Genomic DNA, 17637 nt, shown 5'->3' on the forward strand with positions numbered 1-17637 from the left:
ACTTTGAACTGTTGTTAAGTCGAGGAGTGAATGTATTTCTTTACCTAAACACACAGTCTAGGGAAGACAAAGGAGGAGTGGAAGAGCAACTTTTGACTTCCTTATCAGCTTTCCCCATCTTGTTTCCTTGTGGGAATCCGGCAGAGAGCATCAGAGATATCCCTCAGAGGTATCTTGGTTCAAATGTTGTTGCCTCATGATGCACTGTTTCACTCAAAGGTCATGTTGAGAGTTTTGGTAGCATATAGATTATAAGCATTCAGCAGTTATTTTTAGGTTACGATCAATTCCAGCAGTTATTTCAGCATCCAGCTATGCTCAAGACATGATGTTCCTCAAGAAGCCGCAGAAATCCTACAACGATCCTCCTCAAATTTATAAAATATCTTGCAAAGTTAAGAACCAATGCAGTGCTGTTTGAAAGTATAGGTATAGATAGCAACGAGGAGATTCAAGTTTAAGCTTCCTCGTCAACCACCGAAATTCATTGGATGACTTTGAGTCACATTCAGATCAGCTTTTTTCTTTTTTGGCTGTGCCGCCAGTCAGCATTGATTCTTGGCAACTGCCTACATAGCTAGTCCCTGCAGTGTCCCCCAAGGTCATCCAGCTAGCTTCATATCCAAGAGTTTCCCAGTTGTTAGCCTAACTTCTTAACCGCACCAAACTGGCTCACTCAGGTCAGCCTATCTCACATAAATAATGAATTAATATATTTATTTTATTTATTTTTATTTATTTATTTTGTCCAATACACAATGAGGGCTTTAGTGGGTATATATCTATATACACATAGTAAAATACATGATGAAGGTTATAGAGGAGATACTCATAGTAAAATATATCTAAGAAATAATAGAAAAGAAGGTATAGTAATAGAACATATCAATGAAAGAATACAAGAAGAGATTTAGGAATAGAAGAAAGGCATAGGAGATATAGGAGAGCAATAGGACGGGGGACGGAAGGCACTCTAGTGCACTTGTACTCGCCCCTTACTGACCTCTTAGGAATCTGGATAGGTCAACCATAGATAATCTAAGGGTAGTGTTGGGGGTTTAGGGATGACACTATGGAGTCCGGTAATGAGTTCCACGCTTCGACAACTCGGTTACTGAAGTCATATTTTTTACAGTCAAGTTTGGAGCGGTTAATATTAAGTTTAAATCTGTTGTGTGCTCTTGTGTTGTTGTGGTTGAAGCTGAAGTAGTCACCAACAGGCAGGACGTTGCAGCATATGATCTTGTGGGCAATACTTAGATCTTGTTTAAGGCGTCTTAGTTCTAAACTTTCTAGGCCCAGGATTGAAAGTCTAGTCTCATAGCGTATTCTATTTCGAGTGGAGGAGTGAAGGGCTCTTCTGGTGAAGTATCTTTGGACATTTTCAAGGGTGTTAATGTCTGAGATGCGATATGGGTTCCAAACAGATGAGTAATAAAATTATGAAATTGAAGATGAGATTGGATTTGCTAATTGTTTGGAATATCTGGGAAGTCAGAAATAATAGAAATCAAATAGAGTGTATTACTATTTTATGCAACAACCCGATTTTGACTGAATGATTTTAATAACATTGGGAAATATCCACAAATATTCCACAAAAGAACTTTAGGTTGGTTCCCATCTCTGTTTCTCATTAGTACAGGAATTCTTCAACTTACAATCACAATTGGACCCAACATTTCTGTTGCTAAGGAAATGTTTGTTAAGTGAGTATTGCCACATGACCCCTGCTACCATCATAAATGTGAGTCAGTTGCCAAGCATCTGAATTTTGATTATGGGACCACAGGGATGCTTTAATGTGTGAAAAACTGTTATGTCGCTTTTTTCAGTAATGATGTAACTTTGAATTGTCATTAAATGAACTGTTGTAAATCAAGAACTACCTGTATATAGAAAAGTAGAAATTATCAAGCCAAACAATTTACACCAAGCTCTGAAAAACACTGCAAGACAAATTCAAATTTGCTTCCTCAATACACAAACAAACCCATTTAATATATATTTCTGATTATGTCCACTTTACTTTTATTGTTCATTTTGTATGAAGCCTGGGACGTATATTTTCATTTTTCAAATAAAAATGAATAAATGCCATTTATCTTATTTCACTGTTGGCTAAAAATGTATATGAGTAACTGCATGAATTAGCAAAGGACATCACAACCATTCTTCTGTAAAAAATAATAAGCTCCATGGGATATTTCTAAAATTGTTGATGCTTTATCATGATAAAGCATCTGACCAGATTACTTGCAGGACTGCCTCCTGCCGCATGAATCCCAGCGACCGGTTAGGTCCCAAAAACCTACTGTTTTTATATTTATTTATTTATTCAATTTTTATGCCGCCTTTCTCCTTAGACTCAGGGCGGCTTACAACATGTTAGCAATAGCACTTTTTAACAGAGCCAGCATATTGCCCCCACAATCCGGGTCCTCATTTTACCCACCTCGAAAGGATGGAAGGCTGAGTCAACCTTGAGCCGGTGATGAGATTTGAACCGCTGACCTTCAGATCTAGTCAGCTTCAGTGGCCTGCAGTACAGCAGCACTCTACCTGCTGTGCCACCCCGGCTCTTATATGTTGTAAGCCGCTCCAAGTCCTCAGAGAGGGACGACATAGAAATCCAATAAATAAATAATAATCTTCACCTGAACTCCAATAATTTAATAGGCTATATCTTTATCTAAAATTATACAAGAATGTCTCTTAAATATCAGCAAATTATTAGCTCCATTATGGATCTATAATTTTTAAATTCAAAATGGACTGGTGAAATTTGTCATTTGAAATTATTGCTGGTGAGCAAGAGATCACTGAGTATATCAGGATCTTTTTAGTATCAGCAATATTTTGTGTATTGAGGTATTTGGCTCTCCACAAGTCACTTGACAGGTAGTAAACAAATTTTTGGTTTTCAACCTACCCATTCCACAAGTAAAGGCCAAATCATCATATGCAACACAATGTTGAAAGTAGGATTTTCATTAGGATTGTATAAAGTTATTAAAAATAAAATCAAGATTAGGGTTTCATGTATAATTACAACTGCATAAATGTCTTCAACAAAATTGGCCATGGAGCAAACTGAAATGTTTCTAAGCACCGTGAGCTTGAAACTTAAATTCTTGCTCAATATTCATAGTTGCTATGATAATATATATAAATTGTGTGTGTGTGTGTGTGTATTATATATAATACATATATAAAATGAAGTGCATACTATAATGACATATATAAAATGAAGTGCATACTATGTCCATACTATATCATAAACCATCTAAATCTCCAGATTACTTCCAAGAGACTGTAAGTCCAGCCACATGCTTCATCTGTACATAAGAAACAATTTAAGCACAACATATATTAAAATGCCAATATTAACCTCATCGTTATTGAACACTAGGCAGAATTATTTCAACGCTCTATTGTTAAAACAAATAGTGAGCTATGACAGTTATAATGATTATTAATGGCTAGAACTGCATGTCAGAGATAGTTCTCCAATGTTTCATTTTCAGCAGTTAACAGCTAGAACCAGGAAAAGTGTAGTTATTCAGTTTTGGGACTGGGACCAGGTTTAAACCCTCCCTCAAAGCTCCGAGCTCCGGACCTATATCAGTATTAAGACGCCACTTGTTTGGAGGCTAACTAGCTTTATTTAGCCGGACTCTGGCACAAGTTGAGTTCTAGTGACAGCAAAACAGCAAAATGCAGATGCAAAGTCAGTGCTGGGAGCTTCCGCCTCCCAGCGCATTTTATTTAGGTAAGACACACCCTTCCACCACCACTAGCTTCACCCCGGTGTCAACTGTGCATTGGCCTGGCCAGCAGAATGCCACACATTATTTGACCCAGAACAGCTGATCATCACCAGGAGCTCCAAAACTTGGCAGTCTCAGGTCACCACATTCCCCACTACACAGCTGATTCCTGGCTCGCCCACTGTCAATCAGCTGTCCCTGGCGGTCAATGGTGCACCACCACTGCAACCTCTCCTGCATCCATCACCAGTGCTCCATCGCTGCAGTTTCCTTTTCTCCGACACACACTCATCTCCAGTGCTCCATCCCGGCCCGTAATAGCAAACCCTGGGCTTCAGGATTTGACACTCTCACTTATAGAGCTAACTGGATGACTCTAGATTAATGACACTTTCTTAAGCCCATTTTACTCCACCCTGGTTGCTGTTCTGAGAATAAACCTAGGTAAGACAAACCTTCATGTGAGCCATTTTGGGGTCATGGCATGAAAGGTGCTGTAACATACTGTAACAATAACAAAACCCAAAACCTCAATGATATGAGCCAATGAAACTGACATTCAGGGTCAAAATAACCTATTAATATATTTAGCGAAGAGAATGATAATATCAGGGCATGAGATTGGTGCTATATGACTAATAAGATTGGGAAATAATGGCTCTTACAAAATCTTAATCAATTGGAGACCTTTGAATCCATGAAAATTTGGAATGTACCTTTAAAACAGCCAAGATTCCCTGTAAATCCAATTTTGGGGTAAAACTCCCACATATGAAAGCAAGAATTAGAACTTTGCAGATTACAAATGTATCACCATTTCAACATGCTAATGAAATGATTCACGTATACAGTGATTCTTTTCACCTTTTTATTATACACAAGATGCAAAAAGCAGCAAGTTTTCTACTGAGGGGGTTGACCACGCCCACGTCCAAATCCACCTCTCTGTAAATTAAAAATAAAACATTACAAGTTTGTTCCACAATTACCTCATGAGCCAAAGAAAAAAGTTGACACAACTTAAAAATAAGTAAACTAGGAACATTAAAGTAGGGTAGTGATGCCATCTTTCAAGCTATAGGGCAAGGGTCCCCAAACTTGGCAACTTTAAGACTTGTGGACTTCAACTCCCAGAATTCTCCAGCCAGCTTTGCTGACTGGAGAATTCTGGAAATTGAAGTCCACAAGTCTTAAAGTTGCCAAGTTTGGGAATCCTTGCTATAGGGCATTTCGACAAAAACTCAAGTAGAAAAACTAAAGGACGGGAGCAAACTCAAATATTCCAATCATGGTGCAAATTGGTCAACAACTGGCCAATTTAAACTTACTAAAACTCCTCTGGTAGCCCTCATATTATTCTTGAGGATAGATGGCAAATAAAAGAGCCGTAGCTCAAAAATAAAAAAGAAGCAATTTTTAATTAATAAATATTTTCTCTATTTGTATTTCACAAATAGTAACATTATTTATATGATGAAGCTCCCTAGGTGTGCCACATTATTACTGCTGAAACAAGCAAAACATTCATAAATAGTATTTTACACTTAATAGCAATTAATATTTGGATCTATACATTTCTACATGTATAGATGATAATCTAAATTGTATTAAACCAAACAGTAACATTTTTCATACAAGATGTTTCCTCTACGAAGGTGAACACAACTACATTCTCATGATTAATGTTTGATGGGATTTTGCATTACCTAGTCATCGTGACATGCTGTTCTTTCACTTTTATATTTAAACTGCAGCATATTTTTAGCATGCATTAAACCCAGTAAAATACGTCATACTTACAAATTGAAATTCAGTAGCCGACCCAGCACCAGCTTCTGCCTTTTTGTCTGCACCAGCTGATAGCAAAAAAGTATCAAGATAAGAATGCCATATATGAAGGTTTCTATTACATGTAGATGTGCCTAAAATTTATTAGGGTCCGGATACAATGTATAGTCCAGTTATGCAATTTTATTGCTGAAGTCAGTGTATGTTTTTATTCTAGCAAGCATTTCTTTCCCTGTTTGTTAAAAAGAACAAAGCTTGGATGAAAACTGTTTTCCACAATAACACTGTCCTTCTAAGCTCAAATTATTTCCGAAGCACAACAGAACTGAAAGGATAATTCTTCCTTTTGATAAAGTTCATGGCCAATGCTACAGAACATGAAAACAATGGCAAAAGCTAGTTAACTCTTCAGTACAGCAATAGAGTTAATACTTACGAGGAGCTGCGCTTCTTCTATAGGTATCCCTATCAGCTTCTCCTCGTGTAAGACGAGCAGGACGTTCACCCTCTAAACCTAGAAAAATAAAAATGAAAGACCTCACAATTTAGTCTGAAGGTATAAAATTATCAAAATCAGATTAACAGAGCTAGAAGAGACCTTGTAGGTCATCTAGTCCAACAGTGGTACCTCTACTTACGAACTTAATTCGTTCTGTGACAAGGTTCTTAAGTAGAAAAGTTTGTAAGAAGAAGCAATTTTTCCCATAGGAATCAACGTAAAAGCAAATAATGCGTGTGATTGGGGAAACCACAAGGAGGGTGGAGGCCCTGTTTCCTCCCAGGAGATTCCTAGAGAGGCCCCACGGAGGCTTCTCCCTGCCTTTTCCGGTTACAGTTTCAGAGGCTTGGGTTTGTAAGTAGAAAATGGTTCTTGAAAAGAGGCAAAAAAAATCTTGAACACCCAGTTCTTACCTAGAAAAGTTCGTAAGTAGAGGCATTCTTAAGTAGAGGTACCACTGTATTTACAATATCACTAGGTTCATTACTTTTGAAGATAAATAAATCAATTGCTTGGTAAAAGCCAAATTTGATCAGTTAGATGCAAATCTTTTATCTACATCTTCCATAGAAAAGATATGTTTATGATTCACTGGAACCAAGTGCAAACATGATGATTCCAAGCAGTTATTTTCTCCTCACATCAACCTTGTTGATTATTAAATTGCCCCAAATCTATTCATTTCAGCTCTTTCTCTTATACTGCCCATCCACTGTGGTTCAGCATTCCAAAAGCCAATTCTGTCAATCTAATTGGATGAACTATCCATCATAATGCCATCTATAGTAATAAATTCAAACTGTAGCTATAGTTCACTCTGAATTAAATGACAAATACATCCAAATCTAATTAATACAATAATATGCTGGTATGTAAAATTGCAAACAGGATTAACTGAACTAATCGCCATATCCCATCAGGAGCAAAATTCTAAAAAGCAATAACAAAATGACACCCCCATTTTTCACACTTATCAACCACTGAAGCAATCCCATGACCACATGATCAAAATTTGGAGTGACTCATATTTATGATGGTTGTCGTGTCCCGTGATCACGTTGTTAGTACAAGGTACATGGTTGTTAGGGTTTGCCATTGTAAACTACCTATTGTAGTCTCTTGTACTATCACTTTAAATATTTTGGGCTGGTTCGCCATAAGAGGGCGCCAGTACTCCTTCCCTCAATGATGCTTTAACGCTCATTCGCTTTTGCTTTGCCTTGAGGGGGGAGTGTATTTGCTTAGTGCTTATTATATTGGATGGCTTAGTGCTTGTTATGCATTGTTTCTATTTTGTATATATGTAAATAGTACTTATTAAGCATAACTAAGTCTGTGTCTTTTTTCTTTGGCTTTACCACACATCCACACTGTAAAAATTCTCTGCTCAGTGTATGTCAAAGGTCTCATAGCCTAGCTATACCGAGACATACCAACACACGTGATCACCTTTTGCAACCTTCTGACAAGCAAAGTCACTGTGGAAGTCGGATTTACTTAACCGTATTACTAACTTATCAACTACAGTGATTCTCTTAACAATTTTGGCAAGAAAGGTTGTAAAAAGAAGCAAAACTCACTTAACAAATGTCTTGCTTAGCAACAGAATTGTTGGGCTCAATTGGGCTCATAAATCGAGGATTACCTCTATTTCAAACACAAATCCAAAGGTGCTTCAGGGTGGGAATAGGCATGCATGCCGCCCAGCAATACTTCCTTAAAGAAGTGTTATCTTTTCTTGGGTCAACTCAGTAGCCATATAATTCTAGGATACATATTCAATTAAGGCACATTCATATGAACTCTATAACAGCTTGTGGCACACAGTATCAGTATCTTTTTAATTCAATAGTATATCTTCCTGGGATAGTGCAGCTAATCATAAACCTCATTAAGATACAGCTTCCTTCAAAAGGTGCCAATAAATGCAAATGTCATTCCAAGACTTTTTGGAGGGTTCAGATTTGAAGTATAGTACAGTGGTACCTCTACTTAAGAACTTAATTCATTCCGTGACCAGGTTCTTAAGTAGAAAGGTTTGTAAGTAGAAGCAATTTTTCCCATAGGAATCAATGTACAGTGTAAAAGCAAATAATGTGTGCAAACTCATTAGGAAAGAAATAAAAGCTCATAATTTGGGTGGGAGGAGGAGGAGGAGGAGGAAGAAGAGGAGTACAGTGATCCCTCGATTATCGCGAGGGTTACGTCCCAAGACCTCTCGCGATAATCGATTTTCCGCGGTATAGTGGTGCGGAAGTAAAAACACCATCTGTGCATGCGCGCCCTTTTTTCAATGGCCGTGCATGCGCAGATGGTGGAGCCGGTGGTTGGGGAGGTGGATTCGCCACCCCCACCAGCCCGATCTCCCTCCGGTGGCTGGGGAGGTGGATTCGCCGCCCCCACCAGCCCTTCCTGCTCTGGGTCAGAGCCGCGGAAACCTTCGGCTCGCCGAGGCTGCGTCTGACCCCTTCGTTTGTATTGCAGCGAAGGAGGCGAAGCAAGGCTCCAAGCTCGCCTGCCGCCGCTACGCCTCTGCCGCCTCAGCCACCCCCTCTGCTCTGCAGGTACCTCGCATGCCACGATCTCCCTCTCTCGCCCTCCCCGCGCTTCTCCTCGGCGGCGGCCAAGCGGCAGGCTTAATGGGAGACCAAAGGCGAAAAAAGAAAAGAAAAAAAAATCCCCAAAAGAGGCAGGCACATAGCGGGGGCACAAGGGGAGCTGCCCGGCAGAGGTTGCTTTTTTTCTTCTCGTGGGCAAGTGGAGGGGGGGAGAGAGAAGGAAAGAGAGAGAAGGAAAGAAAGAGATGAGAGAGGGAGGAAGAGAGTGTGAGAGAGGAAGAGAGAAATGATAGAAAAAAGGGGAGAAAAAAAGAGAAATGAGAAAATGATTGAAGCAGAGAATGACAGGAAAGAAAGAGAAAGAGACAGAGAAGTGACTCTTGGTGATGACGTATGACATCATCGGGTGGGAAAAACCGTGGTATAGCAAAAAAAACGTGGAGTATTTTTTAATTAATATTTTCTGAAAAACCGTGGTGTAGCGTTTCGCGAAGATCGAGATCGCGAAAATCGAGGGATCACTGTACTGTCGCTGCTGAAGGAAGAAGGGGAGGGGAATCAAAAAAATCCAAAACTTTAAGGCTTAAAAAAAGAAGAAGAGGGACTCTGAGGCAGCGAGGAGGCCTCCCGCACACCCAGCGCGAGGCTGCCTCCCATACATTGTTCCAGAGAGAGAAACTCATGCAGGTGAGAGGGGGAACTTCCCACTCCTTTGACTGAAAGGCGGCTGCTGTTGCTGCTACCTGCTTCCTCTTCCTTCCTATGTTGAAGGGCTCCCCTCTTCTCTCGCTTGCTTGCTTTGTAGCCGGCGCCTTTCCTTCATTGTGGTGACTCCTCGGTTTGGCTGAAGCAGAGGTTAATTCAGCCGGGGCAAAGCGCCCCCTTTTGCCTTTTCGCGCTCAGATGCTCTGGGAGGCAACCTCGCGCTGTTTGTGTGGGAGGCAGTACAAGGGAGTCATCATAGCAAAGTGGTTTATTCCCTCTCCAAGCGCCCAGAGAAAAGAAAATGCTCCGTTCGCTCTGGGCTGCCCAGAGCGAAGAGAACCTTTCTTTTCTCTGGGCACTGGCAGAGGTTTATTCCCTCTCTCCAAGCACCCAGAGAAAGGAAAATGCTTTGTTCACTCTGGACTTCCAAAGCCTCCTTAAGCGCCACTGAAAGGTTCCTCTGGCAGCCCAGAAAAGCCCAAGATGGCCGGGATTAAAGGGGGAATAGCAGGAAACTGGCCGGCTTTCGTGCCGCTCTCAAATTTCCTGGGAATTTTTTCCAGGCTCGGGTTCTTAAGTAGAAAATGATTCTTAAGAGGCAAAAAAATCTTGAACATACGGTTCTTATCTAGAAAGGTAGAGGCGTTCTTAAGTAGAGGCGTTCTTAAGTAGAAGTACCACTGTACATCCCTAGTTTCTAACTGGTGAGCCAAAATATATATTTTACTGAAAAGTAAATTATTTCAAATCCATCACTTTTTATAACTACTACTAAGTTTAACAAGTCAATGAAAACTACTGCCCATTTCATAATCATATATTCTTACTGTTAAAAGATACAATAACAAAATCCCCCTTTCAATTTAAATTATTTCTTTACAACAAGAGAGAACTACTTTCATTTCACCTGGCAACCTAACCCATTTTAGAGCTATAATTGTCGAAAGTGAGATTAATTAAAACAAATGGCTATCACAGAAAAACCTGGAAAAAAATTATAGGCACTGTGATCTGTTCTCAATTGTTAATACTTCATGAGGCTATTGAAACTGAAGCAGTACACAACCGAAATATAGGATAGGCAAACACTTAACTACCTGCCTTAAAACTTTAATTGAATACTGAGTATTACTGATATAAAATATTTTACATTTTAAAAAATACTGTTCATGTATGTTGCTAGAATTAACGATCATGGACAGTTCTCTGAGAAAGTGAATTTTATTATATTTCCCTATTGAACTAATTTCAAAAAAATTAAGAGCCACCAAATATAAAGTTTGGTTGTCAATGTATATGAACATAATCAAAACCAGAAACAGTCTAAACAAGAGCACATTATACTTGTGCAATAAACACATGCTAAGTTCTTTCAAAAGCAAAAATTAGCATTATGACCAGCACCAAAAAGTTTGGGACTACAGGTAGTCTTCATGTAGCAATTGCAATTGATTCCTGCAAAATGGTCATTAAGGGGGGGGGGGTGAGTGAGTGAGTGAGTGAGTGAGTGAGTGAGTGACAGACAGACATTGAATGAAATTGTATAGATATATATGTAAGTTAATTCTAATAGACTTATAACTTTCCTGTTTTCTTATGTTATCATACTCTCTTTACTGAATGTGTAGTGTAAGCACCTAGTATTTTTATTTTAGAAATAGATCTCAAGGATCATTTAACTTTTTGTCAACTATTTTGCAACTTAATGCATTAAAGAATATTTTAAATTAATGATTTGTTATTATATGCTTTGAACTCTTAAGACATGCAATATAAATAGTTAAATAAAATTAAAGAACCCTTCCAAAATATTTCTCTTCTTGGCAATAAATACCAAATCCAGAGAAGCAATCAAAATATCAGTAATAAATCAAAACTATCAAAGTGAAATTCTAAATTTCCAAAGCAAAACTCACCTTTGGGCCTGGGTCTGCCTGTTTCAGGACGACTGCGACGCAAAGTGGCAGGCACAATTTCAGGTGGTAGGTGGAGATAATCCCGCAGATACTGGATGCCCTCATTGGTCAAATACCAATAAAAATGCCTCCAGGCAAATTGTTCCTTTACATAGCCACGAGATTTCAGGGACTAGGAAGGCACATCAATTATTTGTTACAGAAAAGAATAATGTTTTAAAGATATAATTAAAATAAAATAGGTTTCTGTCCTGAACTGTTCAACCATGCTTCTATACATCTTATAAAATTATAAACAAGTAATACTGTTCTCCTCTCCATATTTAAGAATTAGAAAAATAGTGCTACTTCACAAAGTACAACTTTTTAAAAACCTAAAGTCCTCTTAAACCCAAACAGAGCTAACAACAGAAGAGTATCATGTTTGCATTTTTAAAATCCCATTTCAAATGTTTTCTCAGGATCAGCTTGCCATGGACATAAGACAGTACTGTACTTCCTGGAATTATTTCTATAGCACTACTTAAATATTATTATTAACTTTTCTTTTTTTAAATGAAATATGTAGACTAAATGCCTGTGGCGATGATAGGAATCCACAGATATTCATTGGAGGATGGTTGAGGGCATGAGTTCATGTGTACCTGTGTATGCAAACAATGCTATACTGGTGGCTGAGAACTCAGCCAAAGTTTATACCATTGCCAAGCACTGCTTGGCAATAGTATAAACAAGAGGGATTTGCAAGGACAGAAAGGTTTGGAGAGGTATATTGAAAAGTGTTAGTGTAAACCAGTGCTTCTCAAATACTGGGGCGGGGGGTACGTAGCAATGCCGGGGTGGGGTGTGTGTGTGTGTGACCCCTGAGAACATGAGTGGTCCCTCTCAATCGATTCCCCCAGATGGGGAGTTTTTTCCCAGTTGCACACTATTCTGAGCCTGGAAGAGAAAGCGGCCAGGCAGGGCAGGGTGGCTGTATGGGTTCTTGTTGTTCTTGGTGAGTGCCGCAGTAGCCATGAACAGTGTGGTGAACCTGCTTCTGGACAAGGAGCACTGTACTCTGCAGCTGGGCGAAAGCTTGTAACGAAACCCTAAAGCCTCCTACCACACCATTCACTGTGAGTGCCCAGCAGAGGCGGCACTTATGGACCAGGCTAGCGACCCCAAATAGTTTGCTTGCAGCTTATAATAAGTAAAATAATAAATATTAACACTTTGGGGGCCCAGATCGGAGAGTTAAAATGTTTACTTCTTCCTGGGGAGGGGGCATAACAGAAAATAATTGAGAAGAACTGGTGTAAACTAACCAACTGTGCCATCAAGGCAATTCAAAGATCAGTTTAACTTGCTGGGGCAAGATAAGCATTTACCTGCATTGCTTTCATGACATGGAGGTTGGGCACATTTTTGTCCGCTAGTTCTGGATGCTTAGGCATGTGGACATCCTTCTTGGCTACCATTACACCCTCCTTAAAAAGGAGTTCATAGATTGCAATACGGTTTTTTTTAGGCATCAACATCTGTGGGAAATAATAGATTTTCTTGTCAAACTGAAGTCTCTTTTACAAGTCAAAGTAGCAGTAGTTGTCAAGAAGATTACAGAAGATTATTAATACATTAGCCTATTGCTGTGCCAAAAACCTGAAAGGTAAAGTATACTTGGGTATCCCAACCACTAGGAAGTTAAAGAAACTTCACAGAAAGACCACCCATGTTAGCTCAAGATTATTTGTTCACTGGTCAGTATAATCAGTGGTGCAGTGGTTAGAGTGCAATAGTACAAGCTACTTCTGCTCATCACCAGGTGTAATAGTTTGGCAGATCGAATCTCAGTAGGCTTACACTCTGTCTGTGGAGAGGGGCGGCATACAAATCTAATAAATAAATAAAATTGCTGAGAAGGCTGTAAAGCATTGTGAAGCGGTATACAAGTCTAAATGGAGATCGAATCTCAGTAGGCTCAAGGTTGACTCAGCCTTGCATCCTTCCAAGGTGGGTAAAATGAGGACCCATATTGTTGGGAGGGAGGGTGGGCAATACGCTTACTCTCTGTAAACCGCTGAGCGAGGACTGTAAAGCATGGTGAAGCGGTATACAAGTCTAAATGCTATTGCTATAGTGCATGGCCTTGGAGGGTGAGGCAAGATATATTACAAGTCTAAATGCTATTGCTATAATCTGCTGTGACTGGCGTGGTCTCTGGAATACACCCCCCTCCCCTTATCATGTCCCCTGTTTCAACCAGAAGTAGAAATACGGTAATTACAATCTCAAATCACCAACACTGAAGACATAACATTTCTTTCTAAAAAATAGCAATAACTAGAGCCGGGGTCCCCAAACTTGGCCACTTTAAGACTTGTGGACTTCAACTCCCAGAATTCTCCAGCCAGCATAGCTGGCTGGAGAATTCTGGGAGTTGAAGTCCACAAGTCTTAAAGTGGCAAAGTTTAAGGACCTCTGAACTAGAGGATGGGAAAGTTTCAATGAAAACTAGAAAGGCTTGGCAGTTTCTGTTCAGCACAAAACATCAGGCATAACAACAACATGTATCTTTTTATAAATTCTACCACACAGTTAGGGAATCTATTTTGTTGCTAGTTGGCCTCTATTGTAAAATCTTCATCTTTATCCATAACTTTAACCATTCTGGGAAGGGTTTTTTTTTTTTTTTTAAACATGCAAACAGGACCACACAAACTGCAGCTAGGCCTACACTACCGAACAAGCATATGCAAAAAATGGGGGAGAAATTTAAGTTGCGAGACTGAGTGTTTTGCTAGAGCCCAACAAACATTCCCACGTTGTCCCTTCAGAAAAGACGCGGCCCGGATTTAGTAAACTGCCCGCCCTCGCAATGGCGCATCCCAAGTCCACCTTTCTTTCTCGAGCATCGAGTCTTCCCGGCCAAACCGAGCTCAACCAAAATAAACCAATGAGTTCCTAAAGGCGCCAAAGAGGAGTCCCGTACAGTACAAATGCAGGATGCGGACGATGCGCGGCGGATAGATTTAATACGAGAAAGGCCTTACCGTGGCGGCGCTCAGGGCAAACGCTGGAAAAGAAAGAGCATGCGCGATGCAATCTCTTCCTGCCTCGGAAGGACCCTTGGAGTTAAAGGAGTCGGCTAGACTACTGCCTTTCAGAAAAGCCTCTTCTAGCAAGAGCGTCGAAATTAGCTATCCTTAAGAATCTTTAGTTTCACTTGTGATTAATTAACTCGTTTTATTTTACTTTGTGTTGTTACCTAAACGCTTGTAATCTATACAATGACGGATGAATTTGTTACAGATGAAATAAATAGACAGACAGACAGACAGACAGATAGAGATACAGTACATCATCATCATCATCATCATATATTAGATTTGTATGACGCCCCTCTCCGTGGACTCGGAGCAGCTCACAACAAATAATACAATATAACAAATCTAATACTGTATTAAAAACATCTAAAACCCCACATTAAAACCATACAACACAATCATTCCATGCATTAACTATATGTACCTGGGGGTATCATAGTTCCCCCATGTCTGGCGACATAGGTGGGTCTTTAGCAACAAAGTTCCTAAACAAATTTAATAGTATTGGCTTTGGGCATTTTCCAATGGATGAGCTCTGTGTCATGGCCCACATCAGATTTTTATTTAGAATAAAACCATATTATCTGCATTTGTGTAATATTTCAGGTTAAATGGATTGTGTGATTATTTTACTATAAGGGCTTTTAAATTGTTTTTTAAATATTGGATTTGTACACTGTTTATTATTGTTATGAGCCGTCCCGAATCTTCGGAGAGGGGCGGCATACAAATTATTATTATTACAATAATTAATTAATTAATTAATTAATTAAAATAAGATTGGCTAGTTTGTGTTTGAGCTTGTATAATAGATAACCAAGAAAAACAAAGGGACATAGAATAAATTGACTCCCTTGAGATATAAATGACCAGACTCAAATTATCAAATTTTGGATACATTATGCAAACACCTGATCCCTTGTGAAATCGATAATGTTGGGAAAGAAGAAAAGAAAGAGAGAAAATAAAGGTTAAGAAGAAAAAAGAAAAGAAAGAGAAGAAGTGAACAATTTGACTGTACATAATTAATGCCATACCCATGTCCAACATGAATTTGTATGAATTTATACATCACATGATGTATCAGGACTTTCCCCCCCTTTGCTAAATTGAGCAGGGGCAGGGCCAGTACGCGACACATCAGGCCCGCAGGCGGCAGGTTTGACAGCCCTGTCATAAGTGTACGATACATGGAAACTATGAATGTCAACTGAGAGCAGCGATACAAGCCGAGTTTGACAGCTGAGTAAAGAAATAACTACAGTTGCATAAGGTTGTGGTTTGGGTTAAACATGATCCTTAAAGCCTATTACAGTTAAACATGGGCCCCTCTGAAAGCCTTTCACTTTCTACTAGAGATTGTCATTTAACCTATATTTAAACAGAGTTATCAGATCTGGGCTAAAAATCTCAAGATGACAAATAGCAGCAAAAAATATACATAAAATTTTAGCTCTTTGCTTATTTTTGGATATTTGTAGCCCAGAATCATTATACTAAATTAGAACATTTTTTAAAAAAATCCAGACTTCATTTATTTATTTGTTATTTTGTCACATTTGTATGCTGCCCTTCTCCCGGACTCAGGGTGGCAAACAAAAATAAAATGAATACAAAGTTAAAAAGCCCACAATAAAAACATTCATCCATCATTCATTTATCAGTAGGTCAGAACAAGATGTTGGTGTTCAATGACGCTTCCTCCCAGGCCTGCCGACAAAGCCATGTTTTTAGGGCCTTTCTGAAGGCCAGGAGACCCAGCTGGCTTGAAGACCCAACACAAAACAGAAATAGGTAGCTTAATTTGGATGCTTTTATACTAAAAGTGGAAATCCTTCCTGAAGAGATCTATAAGATTTGATCTCTTAGCAAAGCCTTAGGAAGACCTTGCTTTCTGTCTCTTCTTCTGGCATATCCTTTTGGAATGGCTATTGCAAGGTAAACTAAAAAAATAAGTTTAATAAGTTTTCACCAGAAGAGCCCTTCATTCCTCCACTCGAAACAGAATACCCTACGAAAATAGACTAACAATCCTGGGTCTAGAAAGCCTAGAACTACAGCACCTAAAACATGATTTAAGTATTGCCCACAAGATCATATGCTGCAACGTCCTACCGGTCAATGACTACTTCAGCTTCAACCGCAACAACACAAGAGCACACAACAGATTCAAACTTAATACAAACCGCTCCAAACTTGACTGTAAAAAATATGACTTTAACAATCGAGTTGTCGAAGCATGGAACTCATTACCGGACTCAATAGTGTCAACCCCTAACCCCCAACATTTCTCCCTTAGACTATCCACGAATGACCTCTCCAGGTCCTTAAGAGGCCAGTAAGGGGCGTACATAAATGCACTAGTGTGCCTTTTGTCCCCTGTCCAATTGTCTTTCCTTTATCTCATATATCATATATATTTTCTTCTATTTTCACTTTTATCCTTATATAAATATTACTTCATGTTTATTTTCTTCCTATGTATTTGTGTATTGGACAAATGAATAAATGAATAATTAAATAAATAAACTATTGTGAGAGATGGTACTTAGAAGTGTCTGGTTCCCTTAATTCCTTTCTCTGCATCCTAGGTCCTAGGAGAATGAGACTCTTGACAAACTAGAATAGTTTATACTACTGACAGAACAACTCCAGGTAGTTCTCGACTTTTGGCTGCAATTGAGCCTGGAATTACAGTTGTAAGATGTGCCTTCACCACATGGACCGATTACAGCTGATTTTGCAACCTTTTTTACACCAGTTGTAAAACAAATTCCGTGATTGTTAAACAAATATCCCAGTTGTTAAGTGAATCTATTTTCCCCAATGAGAAACTGTTTTTGCTGGAAATTGGAAGTGCATGCCAGAAACTGGCAAAAATGCAAAATAATAATAATAATAATCACAGTGATATGTGAAACATTGCAAATGGTTATAAATACAAACCGGTTGCCAAATGCTCAAAATGCAGTCATGATCGTGAATTTATGTGGCCATTAGAACTTTGAAAACAGGTCATAAGTAGCTCTGGGGAGGCCCATTGTAACTTTCACAAGTCATAAACAACCAGTTATAAAGCAAGGTGCACACGTATTTCTCTCTCTTCCTTCTGCAGCAAACTTTTTAAAAATATCATACATTAAGAAGACCACTGGGAGGCAGCGTGCTTCCTAAAATAATATTTTAGATGCTTAGCACTTCTCACTAGGAATGGCCTCAAAATTCTTGAAAGGCAATTCTGAAACAAAATACTGTATATGATCTCTTTCAGCTACTCTGGTGTAGAAAGTTTATATCTTTCTAGTTTCACTGGGC

At 39.1% G+C, this 17637-nt stretch overlaps 1 protein-coding gene across 1 annotated transcript; it reads right to left on the minus strand.

Moving 5' to 3' along the window:
* Window positions 1–4624: 4624 nt before the first annotated feature.
* On the minus strand, window positions 4625–14372 carry RPS10 (ribosomal protein S10). Its single transcript, XM_070745279.1, has 6 exons — window positions 14269–14372; window positions 12607–12756; window positions 11237–11408; window positions 5995–6072; window positions 5571–5626; window positions 4625–4715 (listed from the first exon to the last, which is right to left on the minus strand). Exons 2-6 carry the CDS (start codon window positions 12754–12756, stop codon window positions 4674–4676), a joined length of 498 nt encoding a protein of 165 aa, XP_070601380.1. The 5' UTR covers window positions 14269–14372; the 3' UTR covers window positions 4625–4673.
* Window positions 14373–17637: the final 3265 nt, after the last annotated feature.

Source organism: Erythrolamprus reginae, chromosome 3 (genome assembly GCF_031021105.1).
Source record: "Erythrolamprus reginae isolate rEryReg1 chromosome 3, rEryReg1.hap1, whole genome shotgun sequence".
NCBI classification, from domain to species: domain Eukaryota; kingdom Metazoa; phylum Chordata; class Lepidosauria; order Squamata; family Dipsadidae; genus Erythrolamprus; species Erythrolamprus reginae.